Here is a 17,775-nt window from a genome sequence, read left to right on the forward strand (position 1 = left end):
AGATATTCAGGAATCTAAGCCTTTGGTGTGCATCTCACTGTTAGTTGGAATCCTTCCAACTGCTAGGGCAAAGGAGTGAAAACGTTAGTCATTGCCAAGTTCTCAGTGTATTTCCATGGATCACCACGTAGAAAACTCTGTAACATAGTTTATTTAGTCAACCAGTCTCTTTTAAAATTTTTCTATGTATGTCACCGATTTGTGTTTAAACATTGTTACTAAAAATTTTTAGAATAAAATTTTTATTAATCCAGCAAATTTATAAAGAATATAACGTAATTAATTACTGCAGTACCCTGTAATTATGATAAAATTACCTAACAGAAAATACCATGCTGACCTTCTTAGAAACCTCTCTTTCGTATATATATTCTATTACTATTCTCTCATATATACACATATATGATACTAAGTTCTAGTGGGGAAGCTGAAGGTCAGGAAAAATTGACTCAACTTAACTGAGTAAAGAATATATAGACATTTATTTAGAAAATGAATAACAACGTTTGCGATAAAACTCCAAAATATCAAATGTAAGATGGCCACAATACTCTGATGATCAAGGAGCACACATTCACACAATTTATTGGATTACTGCAATTTCAGAGGCATGAAACCTGACATGGTAAGATATAGTATGTTATCAGTCAGGAAAAAAATAAAAAGAACATTAAGTCCTTATGAAGCTTTAGGAAGCTATAAAGGCTAGATCATTTTGTCTTCTTAACTGCCTTTGGAAAGTTCTTATATCTCATATTTTTCTTTGTAAAATGTTTCCAAATTCATTTGTTCAGTATTTATTTAAAATAAGTAAGCATGTCATGCATGTTCTATTGAATGTTCAAGGATAAAATTAAAACAAGATATCCTCTGTAAAGCAAATATATTTATTATGCACTTTCATATACATAGGGATTTTTGCTTAATATAATACAAGGAATAAAATAAACTTTTACAATGTGAAATTCAATGTACATTTTAGGCTATTTACATACCCAGAACCAAGGGAAAAATAAAAAGAAAGCATTTGTCTGCAACTACATTTGCTGAGAAGCGTAAATGGAGGACATCAAGCAAAACAAACATTTGCATAGCCAAATAATATTGAGAAAAGTATTTACTCCTGTTTTTTAAGTAGTGAACTATTTTTAGTGATGATTCTGGTGGGGGTGGGGGTGAGGACAAGGGACAAGGACATCGGTTGTATTTTGTATTTGTAGTACACACTGAATTCTGCAATTTTCCTTCCAAAACCTTTCCTACAAACATTCAGAGTTTTATTTTTCATAACTACATTTTTTGTCACTTCCCTTACTATCAACTCATGACTTTTAGGGAATGGGCACAGATGAAATGTTACAAAAATGTTGTAAGCACATGGCGTCACAGGTGTGTAGTGGTATCAGGTGATTTACAAAATTTAAACATTTTAATTTTTATAATAGTTATTTAGGAGTTTTATATTTGGGGGACTTATTTCTACTCTTCTTAGTGGAGCAAGAGCCATTTTCAGTCATGGTCTTAAATCCCCCACAAAAACAAACAGGCAGAGCAGGGCATTATCCTTATCCTAACGAAAAGCCACTTCTGTCCTATTCCAAAACATAATTAGTATAAAAACATCCAGAGGAATACTTACTTTTGAAAAATCTTATTTTTCCAACAGGTTCTCTTCCTACCAACTGTTTCAAGTTTATATAAAAATGGATATGAAAACATTTAGCTCTTTGAAAAACATAAATCCCTTATGTAATGAGTCATATCTTTGCCCTTTGGCCACAAGGTGCATTTTTGTAAAAAAACAATAAAATTAAATAAATACAATTCCAATAATTCAAGGTTAATAGAAAAACTGGCAGCTTTCAGGGTTCTCTTTCTAAAGAAAAATACACCTAATAAGAAATTACAGCTTCTTCCTCTACAGTAATGTAAATGTACTGTATTTGAGATATGAGTAAGATTGGTTCTAATAATAGTATGTGTTCATATTTATTAATAGAATCATCAACACTTTTAAGGCTACTTTGCAAGAGTCCTATTAAGTGTATTTAATAAATGTCCCATAGGGACAAAAATTCAATACTTGAAACATTCACATTCGAGTTATCAATATTGCCATGTCACCTTAATATCAATTGAACTTATCTCCTATTCCTGAAATGACTTGATGACATAAACAGAATGAGTTTTGCTGACTTTGAAAAACAAAAGCAAAAATAAAAGCCTTACATGAAGATTCAAGTGAAACATTTATCACAACCAATTACACCTTTCTACTTCTGTGAGCAATGCATCACGTGTGTCCTTCACATATGAAGATGACATTACTGACCTCTATTACTAAGACAGTTTTTAAAGATTTTTTTGCCAGTAGTAGCAATGGTTTTGTGCTGAATCTCTAAATTCTCTTTCCTCACTCCTCCTTCTCATCAACAGCACATGGAAAAAATAGAATTTCTGGGTTTTGTAAGATTCTCAGGGCTTATTCAAAGATCAAACTTGGCTTCTAAACGATGAATCCGAACCTTTCCAGACACACACACAACCCATCTAAGCTACCTTCACTGGTTCAGGGGCCACCCAGGAGGCCAAGGATGTGGGTCACATTTGAGCAGTCAACTTTGTTTCCCTTGGTCACAGATTCCACCCTTAACCCTGGCATTCTGTCATCCTGCAAGCAATTGTCCAAAGAAGAAAACAGAAGAGTATGTAGACAGAAAAATGCAAATCCGTCACTATTGTTTATCAAACACCAATAAAAAAATACAAATGTGCTATAAGCAACAGGTTAGTGGTACCATCTGTGAAGGACAGCAACGTGTTACATTCATCAAGAATATTCATCCAACTAACCACGAAAATTGATCCAATTGATTTTGGGTGGGGGCTATTTTAGTCACGAAGAGATTTACAAAATACAAACAACTGAAAGAGAAGCAGCATTAAAATTTACACTGGTAAATTACTTTATTTAGCTGGATGGACGAGATAAGGCTAGTCAATGAATTGTTCAGGGATCAAAACTCTACCCTCAGATAGACAGGTGCGTCTCCCTCTACACACACAGCACTGAGGCTGGCCTCTGGCCCTGAGAATGCTCACGCTTCAGGAATGACAGTCCGTCTGCTTGGAGGTGGAACGACAAGCGAGTGGAAGGTGAAACTGTACCCCAGGGGAGGAGACAGAACTTTGTTCTGCCCAGAGTCTGGGTTTGGGTTATTTTGACACCTTTAGCCGGAGATTAGGAGGATTCTACCGGGAAACCCAAATTTAAACTACTTAGAGCAGCTCCCTAAAATACTAGAAGTTATTTTTAAAAAATCTGTCAAGAAACCATTTTTTCACCTCAATGTGGCATTAAATAGAAACTCATTTTTAACCAATGCTGAAGGTGTAGGAACATAAAATAGTTGATTTATTTTATTGAGCAACATTTTTAAAGATACAAGAAACAAGCCATACGCTACAACAATGCAAATGGGACTGAAACAGTATGCTCACGTTTTGTTTGCCACAGAAAGAAAAAAATAAATACAAGGAACACTGCCTTTTCATATATATTTGATCATGGCACATGCACATTTATCAAATCTTAACTTAAAGAACTTTACTCAAAAATTTTTTCAGCTTTTATCAGGGAACTGCAGTATATACCTGCACTACAAAAAAAGTGCTTATTCTTGTGTAGTGAATACAAAGCACACAAAATAAAACTGTTTAAGCACAGAGGGTTACACTGAGAAGGCAGCCTTACTATTGAGGCACATTACAGTAAGTAAGGTAACTGTACTGCAGATAGCACATTCTTCATTTTTTTTCAGCAAATCAACAGGCATTTTATGCTTCCATCCAGTAGCTGAAGAACCACTCCAATCACAACGTCTTCTGTTTCACGGACCAGGAAACTAACGCAAAAGTTAAAAAAAACAAATTATTTCTACATTATAGTTATTATATAGCTACATACAGTTTTAAGATGCTATATAAGAATACATGCATATTTTTTTTACTATGTAAAACACAAAGTAGACCTATCTATTAGAGATTCATTATTTAACTTATGTCACTTTCAAAGATTCCACAAATGTTTACTTTTAATTCACATGTTACTGTTTAATATATATTTACACTTTGCCTTTACAAATGGTATCATGAGAGTTGGAGGGTTCTGTCATCAGAACAAAATATTTTTAAAATAAATCACATTGGAGAATGTATTAACTACTTCATAAAAATTATTTTTGAATGAGATTTGATCAGTTTCCAGAGATTCACATTGAAGGGTGCTTATTATTAGAAGGTATGGGGAATTTATTCACTACAACGTTGCACCTAAAATACTCCTAAAATATATCTCCAAAGACGAAAGAAGTAAAAGAAAGAGATTTCAGTTTCCTAAAGGAAAGAGTCTGATTTTGTTAGAGAATGAAAAATGACTAAGCAAAGTGTGATAAATATACTGGTAGCATAAATTAGCAAAGATTCCTAATGAAATCTTTGTATTTATCGCCAAAACGAAAAATGTGCTTCTGAAAAAGTATCCATGATATAAAATTATGTATCTATTTTCCCACTAACTTCCCCCATGTAACTAGTGAAGCATCCATTGTGGTGGAAAGGAAAAAAAAATGTTTTTATTTGACAAATATGACTTTATTTTGAGGCTAACACATTTAATTCCTATGTCTAAATATACTGGACCCTAAATACCCTCTCGCCACCTATTCTTGGTGTGTGTGAACTTTACTTTGAAATTTCTTAAGAGGTGTGTCATAATGAAAATTACCTTTTGCTGATTAAAGCTTCAACTTCTTCCAGAGTGAAAAGGAAGGAAATGAACATTTATTAACCATCTACTAAGCGCTATATATATGACTTTATTCAAACCAAAAAGATGAGTATTACAAAAACAGCCCCTCCCTCTGTTACCACTGAAGAACTTTTAAGAGGGAAAATGACTGTAGACAGAATCCTTAATCTGAGACTCATAAATAGTATAATCATTCCTTCACTTATTCAACACATTTTTACTGAGAAATGACCATAAGTCCAAGCAGTATTCCAAGTACATGGAATGTATCCGTGAACAAAACAGATCAAAGTCCCTACCTTCACAAAGCTTACATTTCAGTTGGGAGGAGACAAATAATGAATCTAACAATAAGTAAAATACATAAGGGATGTTACATATTAAGTACTTTGGATAAAATGAAGCAGGAAAGGGAAAACGGAGTGCCGGAGGCAGAACTCAAATTCAAAAGCGTGACAGGGGAAGGTCTTGCTGAGAGGATGGTATCTCAGCAGTGATTAGGTGAGGAAACTGGCCACGTAACTATTAGGGAAGAGTATTCTAAGTAGAGGAAACTATATACTTTTGATATTTTATCCTTTAAGTTGATGCAACGTTACCTTTTATAATGGTGTTTCCTTTTTATAGTTGAAGCTCGGGTCAGAACCCTCAATCTGAAGCTTCAGGGCTTGTTTAAGGCTTAATTCCGTCTCTGAGGAAGGATACCCTTCTAACACTTCCTGATGCCCTCGATCTTGTACTGTTCGTGGGACCGAAACCCTACCGAGAAAAACCTGGTTGCTCTGAAGATGATAATTTGGATTTGTCATTATTCCATTTCTCTTCTTCTGCTCCCCACTTTGTTGGTGAATAAGAAATTGCTGTTGAGATCGACCAATTTCTTGCTGAGTTGAAGGTATCATAATTTTGCACTGAGATTCTGCTGGCATTTGCTTCAGCGGGGCGCTAGTCCCAGATTTGGCTGTAGGCCCTCTTTTATCAAACTGAGTCATTTCATATTCTAAAACTTTTGGCTGTGAAGAGTTATTTTGTTTAGCTTTTTTCCCAGCTGACCCAGATTTACTGGAATTTTCTGATTTCCCTCCTTTATGTGTTTTAGTTGACTTCAAACTGGGCTTTACTTGACTCCACTCAAACTCACTACTCGGTGAATTATGGCTCTGTCCCAAGGACTGCGTTGTGGAAGACGGGGAAACAATCGACTGTCGACTTCTACTGCGTGGCAATGAATGCTGCTGAATTTGTTCTGTAAATGACAAGTTGTGAAAGCTATCAATCGGCACTGTTTGAGCCGTTGCTGTAGATGAAGTAGTTCTCAAAGATGAATTTTTTGAGCTTTTCAGGGAATTATTTGACAATGATGACTTCTGACGATCTACAGTAGAATCTGGAGATTCTGAAGGAGAGCTGAACGCATGAGCTGGCCCATTAGGTAAACCACGCAAGGAAGGCTGCATATCCCCTCCACCAGTACTACCAGAGCTGTTTGATTTAATTGTTAATGATTGCATTTTTGAAGACACTGATTGCAGAGGTTTTTGCTCCATTGTGTGAACAGGAGATGGCGAACAGCCATTCAGACTAGATGCACCATATTTTTCTAATAACTTAATTATTTGAGAATGTCCATTTTTGGCTGCAACACGCATAGCAGTGCGTCCAAATTGATCAGCATGGTTTGGATCAGCACCATGCTCTAATAAAACCTGCACAACGTCAATGTGTCCTTCCTGGGCGGCAATACACAGTGCCGTGGCGCCCTGATTACATGTGTGGTCAACTACGGCGCCATGCTCAATCAGCAGCTGAACCACTTTGACATGGCCCTGCCAGGCTGCAGACTGCAAGGCAGATCGCTTCTCATTGTCTGCAGCATTGATGTCAGCATGGTAGGTTATCAGAACCTGCACCATTTCCAAATGGCCTTGCCAGCAGGAAACATGAAGTGCTGTCCTTCCTTCAGCATCACTTGCTTCTACATTTGCACCATTTTCTAAAAAGTACTCAGCCATTGTAAGTTGGTTTTCTAAGGCCAAAATATAAAGTGTAGGCCTACCATCGGCATCTTTGTAGTTAACATCAGCTCCATGGCTAAAAAGCAATTCAACAATGTCCCTGTGCCCTTCTAATGCAGCAACCCGCAGTGCATTTCTTCCATCATAACCTCTTTGATCAATGTTAGATTTATTTTCCAATAATATTTGCACACAATCATAATGACCCTCTTGCGAGGCTAATATGAAAGGTATTCGTCCGTCATTATCGATCTCATTTGTTCTAGCACCTTGTTCAATAAGTGCTTCACATATTAATCTGTGACCTTCAAAAGCTGCCATGTGCAAAGGTGTCCATCCAGCATCATCTCTGTGATTTTCATCTAACCCTCTATCCAGCAGAGTACGTACTACCTCAACATTTCCTTGGGCTGAAGCTATGCTGAGGACTGTCCTACCTTCACTATCAATGCTATCCACAGCTGCACCCCAAAACAAAAGTGTGTTTACAACTGAAGCATGGCCCATAGAAGCTGCTGCTAAGAGGGGTGTACGGCCATTGTTATCTGTGTGGTCCACATCGGCTCCCCCCTCTAAGAGCAAGTCAACCACATCGACATGTCCTTCATAGGCAGCTACTAGCAGTGGAGTCATGCCATCTTTATCACAATGATCAACTTCAGCACCTCGATCAATTAAAAGGCTAACGACTGATGCATGTCCTTTACTTGCAGGCACACAAAGGGCAGCTACAGAGAGTGCAGTCCTGCCATCAACATCCTCATGATTCACTTCTGCTCCATGGTCCAGCAGGTGTTCCACAATTTCTCTATGTCCCATGTATGCTGCTGCTATCAAAGCAGTTCTACCTTCATTATCAGCTTTATTGACTTCAGCACCATGTTGTAGCAAATTCAGTACAATATCCTCATGTCCTCCCCAAGCTGCTGCTCTCAAAGCTGTTCGGCTATCAGCATCTGCACAATCCACTTTTACGCCAGCATAAAGGAGTGCAGAGACTACCTCAGTGTGGCCACCCCAAGCAGCAGATCTTAATGCTGTCCAACCATCTTGATCAGTATGATTAATATTTGCTCCACACCCAATCAAACAATTGACCACCTTGGTATGTCCTTGTCTAGCAGCTAGGGTGAGTGGTGTATGTCCATGAGCATCTTCTATCTCTAAATCTGCTCCCCTAGAGACAAGTAAATTCACTACATCAAGATTGCCACTGTATGCAGCATTAGCCAGTAATGTTCTTCCATTTGAATCACACTGATTTACTGAAGCTCCATTATCTAATAATGTCCGAATGGAATCCTCTCTTTCTAAGGCTTGTCGGACTATGCATGACGTACGATCATCTTCACTGTTGACATGAGCCCCAGCTTTAACCAACAGCTGTAGCACTTCTTGTTCCTTGGGTATTAAAGTAGACAGGGAGTCTCTGACAGGTGTACCATTCCAGATCATCCACAGAGCTAACTCAGCTGTCTCTAACTGTAAGTTTGAATTAATTAAGTGCAAAGCAAATTCTTGTGCTTCCAATGGTGTTAAATTCTTGGCTTGACAGGTATAACTCATAGCCAACATTCTGTGTCCTTCTGCTGCATTACATAAATACTTCTGAGTGCAGTGTTTCACATCCAGAAGCCACTCTGCAAAACTATAGTGAAACAGTATTTTCGTATTTCCTAGTCCATCAACAAGCAGTTTAGAGAGCACATCTAACTTGCGTTGAAAGTCTTCCAAAGTTAATGACATATTTTTGGTCCATACTGCATGATACAATTCTGTTATAGTCAAAGGTCGGCAGGCTGCAAGAATCACATTCAAAATAGGCTGAACCTTCGCAAATTGTTTTCTTACAAAAAGTCTTTGACAGAGCCAGAGATACAGACCATTCAGAGTTCCTGGGATGTCACGAATCTCTCTCAGCATAATAAAATTTTCTACAACTCCATCTAGGACTCGTTCTAGATAAAGAAAGCATCCACTGCTTTTAATGTGCAGTTGATTTAACATCTCTGCAGTTTCTTTTGTGAGGTGTTGTCGCAAAGCTTCTTCTTGATCTAAACGATGAAGAATGTACTGCTGAACATCCTTAACAATATACGCCTTCCGAAGGTCATCTAAACTTATTTTTCGAAAACCTACAGAAGAGACAAAAAAGCAGATGCCATCAGTTGAAAATGATTATAGAAGTTGCCATATACTCAAAAAAAATGTCTTTAACATATAATGTATAATAAACTAACAAGCAAATAAAGCAATATTAAATCAGCTAATACTAATAAATTAATATCTATTAGTATATAAATCACTTTTCTTCTCCTTCTGTAAAAACACACTGATGGCAGATAAACTGCTTCATTTTCCTATCTACAAGTGGAAGGATTTCCTCTTCTTTTATGGCTCAGTTCTCTTCTCAACTTCAATAACAGAAACTAAACTAAGCAATAGACAGTCTTACATACATATCCATAAAAGCACCTTGTCAAGATTTTCTGAACCCCTAAATGACTAGGAGAGAACGTTGCAGAAGATATAACAAATAAAGTTTGTTTGTTTTTACAACCTGGTCTTTCTCATATGACAAATTTACATATTTCTATTTACATACCTGAATGTACCCTAGCTTTAATTATGGGCATGAGTATTTACATCATCACCTGTCACTGCTTTTAAATTACATTATTTTATGTGTTATAAAATTAAAATAAATCTCAACTGTCAATAAATAGCTTGACCATTAAGATGCAACTTGGTCAAATTAAGCTAACAAAACTTCAGCACTGTAAAAATAAAGCAACTTAAAACTCAAAGCAACCTAAAAACATACTAGTCACAGCTATTTGAAATTCACTTTAACTTCTTTACAGGAAACCACAATTTCATTTTCCAAAGGAAGATATCCTGATTTCTAAACATGAATTTATTAGACAATTGTGTATTCATCTTACAAAAGAAAAAAAACGCTGAGTGAATGAACTTCCTTTAGAGATAAATCCAGAAATCAAGCAAAGATTAGCAATGTCAATTAATACTAAGTAAAATATCCTTTTACCCATTGAATAAAACATATATATATCACAAATATATATATTTATATCACCTACTATATGTCAGTATGTCAGGTACTAGGTGAGGAGATTAGATTTTTATTTTGTCATAAGAAGTCAGTGAGGAATTTTGATCAAGGCAATAAAGTGACCAGATTTTCATTTTTTTACTTTTTTTTGAGGAAGATTAGCCCTGAGCTAACATGTGCTGCCAGTTCTCCTCTTTTTGCTGAGGAAAAGTGGCCTGAGCTAACATCTGTGCCCATCTTCCTCTACTTTATATGTGGGACGCCTGCCCCAGCACGGCTTGATGAGGAGTATGCAGGTCTGCACCTGGGATCTGAACATGTGAATCCTGGGCTGCCGAAGCGGAATGTGCAAACTTAACTGCTGCACCACTGGGCCAGTCCCCAGGTTTGCATTTTTACAGATCATTCCAACATCACTAAACAGGAAGAACTGGAGTAGAGACTATAGGCAAAACCTTTTAAAGATGCCGTGATAAGGTCTAGATAAGAATCACTAAGGGCCTCAACAACCACAGCAGCAGCAAAGATAAAAATAAACCATGGATTCAAGAATTACTGATAAAAAGCTAAATTGCATAGAGCTTAGTGAGTGTGGAGAAGGAAACAGAAGAGGAGTGAAAGCTGACAGTAATTTCCCGCTTGGCCAACACGATGGAAAAAAAGACCACTGAAGGATAAACAATAGGTTTGGAGAAAAAGCTGATAAATTCAGTTTTGTGATAATGAGTTTGAACTGCTTAGATGAAATGGGACAAATTTATTGAAAAATACAACCTACCAAGAATGACACATGAAGAAATAACAAATCTGCATAGCTCTAAATCTATACAAAAAATGGAATCTGTAATTACACACACACACACACACACACACACACACACACCTCTTTAACTGATTATACATGTAACTGGGCATTTTCCACAGAATTAACCAAAAGATAAATTTTAATTATGAAAAAAAAATTCCTGACACAAAGAGAGTTTAACACATGCTTAGAAATTCATAATAATCTACATTTACAAGTGATATAAGATAGCTTGCTTCCAACCGTTTTCTGTGTTCATTTGCTTTTGGCTTTAAAAATTCATTAGAACAATTTAAGTTGGAAAACACTTGGCATGATGCTAATAAAAAGCATTTTTAAAAACAACGGCTATCTGACATTATACACTGTTTTCAAGTTTCCAAAGTGATCTTGTAGATACTGACTGATTCACATGAAAGATCCTATTACCTACTCTAAGTAAATACATATAATTTAAACCTACTTAACTACGATATCATGATTGAAACTTGAGATAACTAAGACAGAATCTAGCCTAAGCCTCCACAGTAACAGGTTCTGTTGCTGAGAAAGAAACAATGGAGATCAACATGTACTGAGAATCAACTATTTTTAAAGCAGCCCGTCAAGTACTTATCATATCTGACTTTTCTTTAAGTCAGGCTTATAAGTTTCCCTGCTTTAAAAATGAAGAAGTTAAAGCTCAGAAAGGTTAGGTAAATTGCCCAGAGTAACACACCTAGTAAACTATAGATCCAGGATTCTGCCTGTTTTGACTTTAAAGTTTGCTCTCCATAAGATGAGAATAGGCATAGAAAGCTGTGAAAGAAAATGCGAGTGCTTGATAGAGGAGGAAGGGGTAGAGGGCCGGGGCACCGGATTAATTCTAAAACGAAGGAGAGAAAATGTCACAAAGAACAGACAGAAAAGGTTTGTAATTTAAAAAATAAAGCTTTCCCAAATCTAAATGCTTAGTAATATGAATTTGGATAGAATAAATTATTATGTTTCTCATTAAGGACAATTATCTGCTCATTAAAACAGAACTAAGAATATCTGTTAATCAACAATTTGAATATCTTGAGTTAAAGTTACTGAAAATAATCGCTTTTTTTAAATTGTAACTTATACATGTAACTCCCTTATTATGAACACGCACAATTTAACACATTGCTATCAAAGTGCTTTAAAAAAATTTCATAAGAAAAGGCTGAAAAACGCTCAAAATTTTTAGGGGAATAAAAACACGATTTAGTGAAATGTTGGGCCACATTTCTATCCTTACTTAAAACATTTCTCAGGGCATGAGACCACTCAGCGGTGGTGAGCAGAGTGAAGGAATGATAGGCCCTGTGCCAATATTTATAAACCGGTGCTCGCTGCAATTCTTCATTATCCTGAAGAGCCTGTGGGGATGGGGACCAGGACAATAAAACCTAAGAGCGCACAGTAAGAAAGGTCACTTCTGGCATATTGATATACTAATAAATTATGCAGCCATTAAAAGAGTTATTAAAAAGACAACAGAGTGACACTAAAAGGCTTATAAATATTAAATTTAAAAAGCAGGAAATCAAATGGATGTAAACTATGATCTCAACTAGGTAGTATAACATATACAGAATTTAATACAAAATGTTGGTGGTCAGTTATTACTTTATTTCTGAATGATGCAATATTTGAGTAGTTCTCATTTAAAACATTTTCTATGTGGAATATGTATTATTTTATAATCAGATAAAATAAATATATACAAAAATCTTCAAAAATTTTTGAGGGTTGATTTCTTTGTGCACAAAATGTTTTCAAATGGGCTGCTATTTCTCCCAGGACCATAACAAGTACCAACTGCTATTAGCCTATAATAATACCCTCACGTATTAGTCAAGATTCTGCTTAAGTGCCAAAGCCATTTTCATTAAATTAACTCTAACCTGAAATGAAATAAAATTTTTATTTAATGAAAATGCTACTAGTCAGTATAGTAAATACATCAGGAAAAACAGAAAATCTGTTTCCAAAAAGTTACATCTTCAGATATGAGTAGATGAAACTGATTTAGAGAAAGTAAATATCTTAATGTTACTGCCCTATGGTGATACATCTGTCAATTTTAATTTTGAATGCATATATCTCAATTCAAAATCCAAAGATTTCAACTTAAAATAATAGCAAAAAGCAGAAAGAAATGTGTAACACATATATAAGGAAAACTGAAAAATCTAAGAAAAAAGTTGAATAAATGAAAAAATATGCTATGTTCACTTATGAAAAGAAAGCATATTTTAAATGTCAAACATTTCCTAAATTAAAATAAAAGTTTTAACCAAATTAAAAAATTTCTTTGTTTATATCATTGGTAGTTATAATTTTAAAAAAATATGCTATTAAAGTCAACCTGGAGGAATAAAGGTAAAAATATATAATTTAGAACAATAATATTAATGGCAAAGAGGGCTGGGAAGTAACTGTGTAAGAAAATTAAAAATATTAAACCAATGCAGCATTTGCTCAAAAATGCCAACAGATAGTTTAGAAGAGGCGACAGTTTAGAAATATCTCAATAACACACAGACACACATATATGCACACATACCTAAACTTAATGTACAATAAAAGCCGCATCACCAACTAATGGTATGGGGGCCAGTAAGTAGTGCTGAGAAAATTTGTGGTTTGATAAATTATACAAGTTAGAGCCTTATTTTACTCCCTTCAGCGGAATACATACTACATGGATAAAAATCACTAAATGTAAAAATAAGAACAAATATACAACAGTGAAGGACAATACATTAGATTACATATAATAGACTTCAAAAGAATTACAATAACTTAAAAAAGCTGAAGAAAGTAGTTGCAAAGAATAAAAGAATATAAAACAAACGACCTCTTACTAATCAATAAGAGTATCACTAACTTCCTGAAGGAAATATATGTAAAGGTGAGAAAGTACTAATTCACAGGAAAAAAAGAGACAAACTGACAAAATAAGCATAAGGGGGAGAGAGAGAATTCAACAGTAAGTAAGAAGTGCAAATAAAAATGAGGTACTATTTTTCACATACCAACTTTGCAAATATTAAAAAAAAGATATAGTTCAACACTAGAAGTTCAGAGAAATCAACACTCTCAGGTAGGAATATAATCTCTTTCTTTCTGGACAGTAATTTAACAGTATGTATTAATAACTTCACTAACATTCTTCAGTGTTTACCCCTAACTTCCACATCTATCATCAACAGAAATGAGGTCAAATGCTTATGTACGGCCCAGCATGTTTAATGATTAACAACAACTGAGGGGAAGGCGCAGGGTAAGAGAATCTGACCATAACCCAGTCCTTCCTGATTCCTCCCAGTTCACTGATTTTTCCACCAAGACATGGTTCAAAGAAAATACAAATTCACTTATTCGCAATAACTGAATGAGAGCTTTGTTCTAAGCTCTTGTTCTAGATGCTGGGGAGACATCGCGGTGGCGAAGACGAGCAAAATTCCCATTCTCGTGTAGGCCACGCCCTAGTGGAGGACACAGACAAACAAACAAACATAACATACAAACAAACGTTCAATAGTAATAAGACGTATTAATAAAACAAGATATAAAGAAAGAAAGCATGTGACTAAGTAGCTGGGGAGGCAAAAATAGAAATAGAATAGAAAAACAGAGAAGCCTGTGTGAGATTGATATTTGAGCAGAGAACTAAATGTTAAGACAGTAAGAGGCTCAGGGGAAGAGCATTCTAGTTAGAGGGAACAGCACGCACAAGACCCTAAAGAAGAAAAAAGCAGATGTGAAAATAACAAATGTTGACGATGAGAATGTAGAGAAAAGGGAAATCTATATGTTGCTGGTAGATGCATAAATTATTTCAAGCACACTAGATAGCAATTTGGCAAAATAAACTAAAGTTCAAACTATACACACTGTAACCCAACGATTCCATGTCTAGGTTTATAATGTAAACCTTTGGCACATGTGCACAAGCAGATGTGCACAGCATTTTCACGGAGTGTTTTTTATAATAGCGAAAAACTAAAGTAATCTAAATGTCCATGAACAGGATAATGGAAAACTTGGAAATTTATTCATGGGAAGGAATAGTATACAGCATTTTAAAGCAATGAACTGAATTACTTAGCAGTAATAGGAGTAGTGCTCAAAAATAATGTTTGCTAAAAAAAGAGGATATAAAGATAATGACAAGAATAATAGCAGCAATATGTTTATGAAGCACCTACTATGTATTAGGCATTGTTCTAAGTGCTTCACATGTAATCAATCTGTCACTTAACCTCACAAAAACCCTATGAGGAAAGTAACAGGAACGTATAATCCCTATTTCATGGATGAGGAAACTGAGGCACAGATAAGTAAGTTGTATAAGATCACACAGCCAGTGAATGGTAAAAGCTGAGATGGTCTATGCAGTGTTTCATTTATGTAAACTATAAAAATATACAGAATATAGCTAAGAGTTGGAAGGATATAAAATAAACTGATACTAGCTGCCTCTAATGAAGAAGAGAAAGGAACGGGATGACAGACCAAAAGGGGCTTCCACTTTATCTGTGCCCGCCACATTAAATGCTGCATAAGTATTAGCTATTATCATTCCAATCCCCAAACTTTTATCAACTGCAGTTTTATCACTAAAACAAAACAGAATACTATAATGGAGACCAAAAGTACCACCATTAGTAGCAGGGGAATCTAAAAGAGACAAGCCGACAGAGGGAACAAAGCTGTTATAGGAAATCATTTTAACAAATTAATAAGGTTTCACCACTTGGGAAAGTGTATAGAACGATTTAAAAGTGATATGACTAATTAACCAATAACTTGATTATTCTCTCTCCAGTTACACCATAAATCCTGTTAGTGGTCCTTGTTTTACACGTCTTTTATTTCCCAGAGCAAAAAGAGTGTTTTACAAAATCTAACAGGAGTCACCACAACTTTACTGTGATAGGAAAAAAAAGAGTAAAAAAGTCAAGTCAGAAAAAAAGAAAAGTGAAAGAAGGAAAAAACCTGATCATGTATTTTTATATATTATATAGACTGTTTTCTCACACATCAGAAAAGGGTTAAAAAAAGAATGTATTTCAAGAGGTATCCTCAAAAGCTATTGACTCTGTCTCTCCTCTTACACAAAAAAAGGTCTTAGAGTAACTGCCATTCACTTTTTTTTTTAAAGACTATTTTTTTTTTAAGATTTTTAAATTTTTTTTCCTTTTTTCTCCCCAAAGCCCCCCGGTACATAGTTGTATATTCTTCATTGTGGGTCCTTCTGGTTGTGGCATGTGGGACACTGCCTCAGCGTGGTTTGATGAGCAGTGCCATGTCCGCGCCCAGGATTCGAACCAACGAAACACTGGGCCGCCTGCAGCGGAGCGCGCGAACTTAACCACCCGGCCATGGGGCCAGCCCCTGCCACTCATTTTTTTAAAAGGCATATTCACTACTCTCAAGATGCTCGGAATAGTTAGGAAAAATATTAAACTGATCATGGACACAATAGCATAATAAATGCAGCCCTACAAAAGTACAGCAAGCATGAAATACTCCTAACCTTTACTAAGGAAGTTAGGGAAAGAATCTTGAGAAAAAGGTAATGTCGAATGATCTTAAAACATTCTATGGCTTGTTTTTAACACAACTTAAAAAACTACAGTTGAGATTAGCTAATGGAACAGATAGAATAGCTGACTGAAGAGTAGAAGCAACAATTAGATTTTCAACCGCGTACTCTCGTCTACGAAAGAAACGCACACACTAGACTTCATCAATGAAAAACATTTGAGAATAATTATGCTTACCAGTGAACATTTTAGTAACAGCCTTACTCTGTTTTCGGGCAGAACAGAGAAGCAGGAGCCATGGCGGGAAGAACTCATGGTGCCCAGCTAAAAGCTCGGCAACAGTCCCAGATAAGCTGGTAGATGTCTGCTCCCCTTCAGGAACGTTACACCCTTCATCAACAGAATCGACCAGAAGATACAGGCTTTGCTGGGGAGGCTTCATTCCCAAAAGAGGGAGAAGAACGCACCTGTAAAACAGAGTCACAGGAGCATTTTCAATGTTACTGGCGATGATGTTAAAACTTATTATTCAAACACTAGTATTACAGGTTATAAATATGTTTAAAGAAAAAATAAATTAAGATTTTAGAATAAAAATATTGTACAACTTCCAATTTCTTACTTTAAGGAGAACTCTGGTCCTAAATAGTTTACATTTCCAATAACAAGATTTTCCACAATAAAATGTGTGTGTGTGTGTATTAGTAATTCAGCAAAATTACAGAGAAGAGCAATAGGAACTTGAAGAAATAGATTTCAATATTCCCTCCCCAATGTTTTTCAATCAACAATAAAAAAGCTTGAATTGTTTATAATGAAGCTGAAATGTGTTGCAAAGGGAAAAAAAACCCCAACTTCGGGGATCACTTTAATAAGAAGAAAAATATCAATGGTTATATAGAATTTAGACGTGTTTTGTCATCATTTCTCTTAGAAAATGACTGCACCTTATACTAGCTTGTTGCACACAAATTTTATTTTAAAAGATTGCACAAAGATAAACTAGGTTAGGTCCCATTTGATGTATGTTCAAATTTCAATGCAAAGAATAAATTATTAGGTTTAATTCCCACTGAACAATGCATTTTCTACTCATATAATTTATATTTCAGTTGAATATAACTTTTTCGTAACTAAAACAATGCTCATTCATTTTCAACAAATATTTACTTGAGGCAGGCCACATGCTGAATCAGACTGAAAGATAAAACAGTGAAGAGGTCATAATCCATCTAGTTATGAATCTCAGAAATTTGCAGATAATCCTTTCTACAACTCTCAATCTTTCAATCCCATAGCAACCAAGATCCAATGTATCACTATGTCCTCTCAAAATTTCTTTATAAAAATCTCTCAAACCCACCTCAGTCTGTAACGTCATTACCCTAGTCCGAACTACCATCACCCCTTTCACTGGGCTACCTAATAACCTACATGCCTCCAACCACTCCCCTCCAGAGCTCCTACTGCAGCCAGAGGAACCTTTTCACAAGGTTGCTCCGGCCACA

The 17,775-nt window shown here is 35.7% G+C and overlaps 1 protein-coding gene across 3 annotated transcripts in view; it reads right to left on the minus strand.

Annotated features, from left to right (window-relative positions):
* Positions 1-463: 463 nt before the first annotated feature.
* ANKRD50 (ankyrin repeat domain containing 50) overlaps positions 464-17,775 on the minus strand; it is a 50,373-nt gene continuing 33,061 nt past the window's right edge. For all 3 annotated transcript variants that reach the window (XM_046656508.1, XM_046656509.1, XM_046656510.1), the window contains 3 exons: positions 16,505-16,734; positions 5,410-8,960; positions 464-3,905 (listed from right to left, as the gene is read on the minus strand). In XM_046656508.1, the coding sequence (XP_046512464.1) occupies positions 5,413-8,960; positions 16,505-16,734 (3,778 nt within the window). In that variant the 3' untranslated portion in view covers positions 464-3,905; positions 5,410-5,412. The remainder of the gene's footprint in view (positions 3,906-5,409; positions 8,961-16,504; positions 16,735-17,775) is intronic.

This window comes from Equus quagga, chromosome 3, assembly GCF_021613505.1.
Source record: "Equus quagga isolate Etosha38 chromosome 3, UCLA_HA_Equagga_1.0, whole genome shotgun sequence".
Lineage (NCBI taxonomy): Eukaryota > Metazoa > Chordata > Mammalia > Perissodactyla > Equidae > Equus > Equus quagga.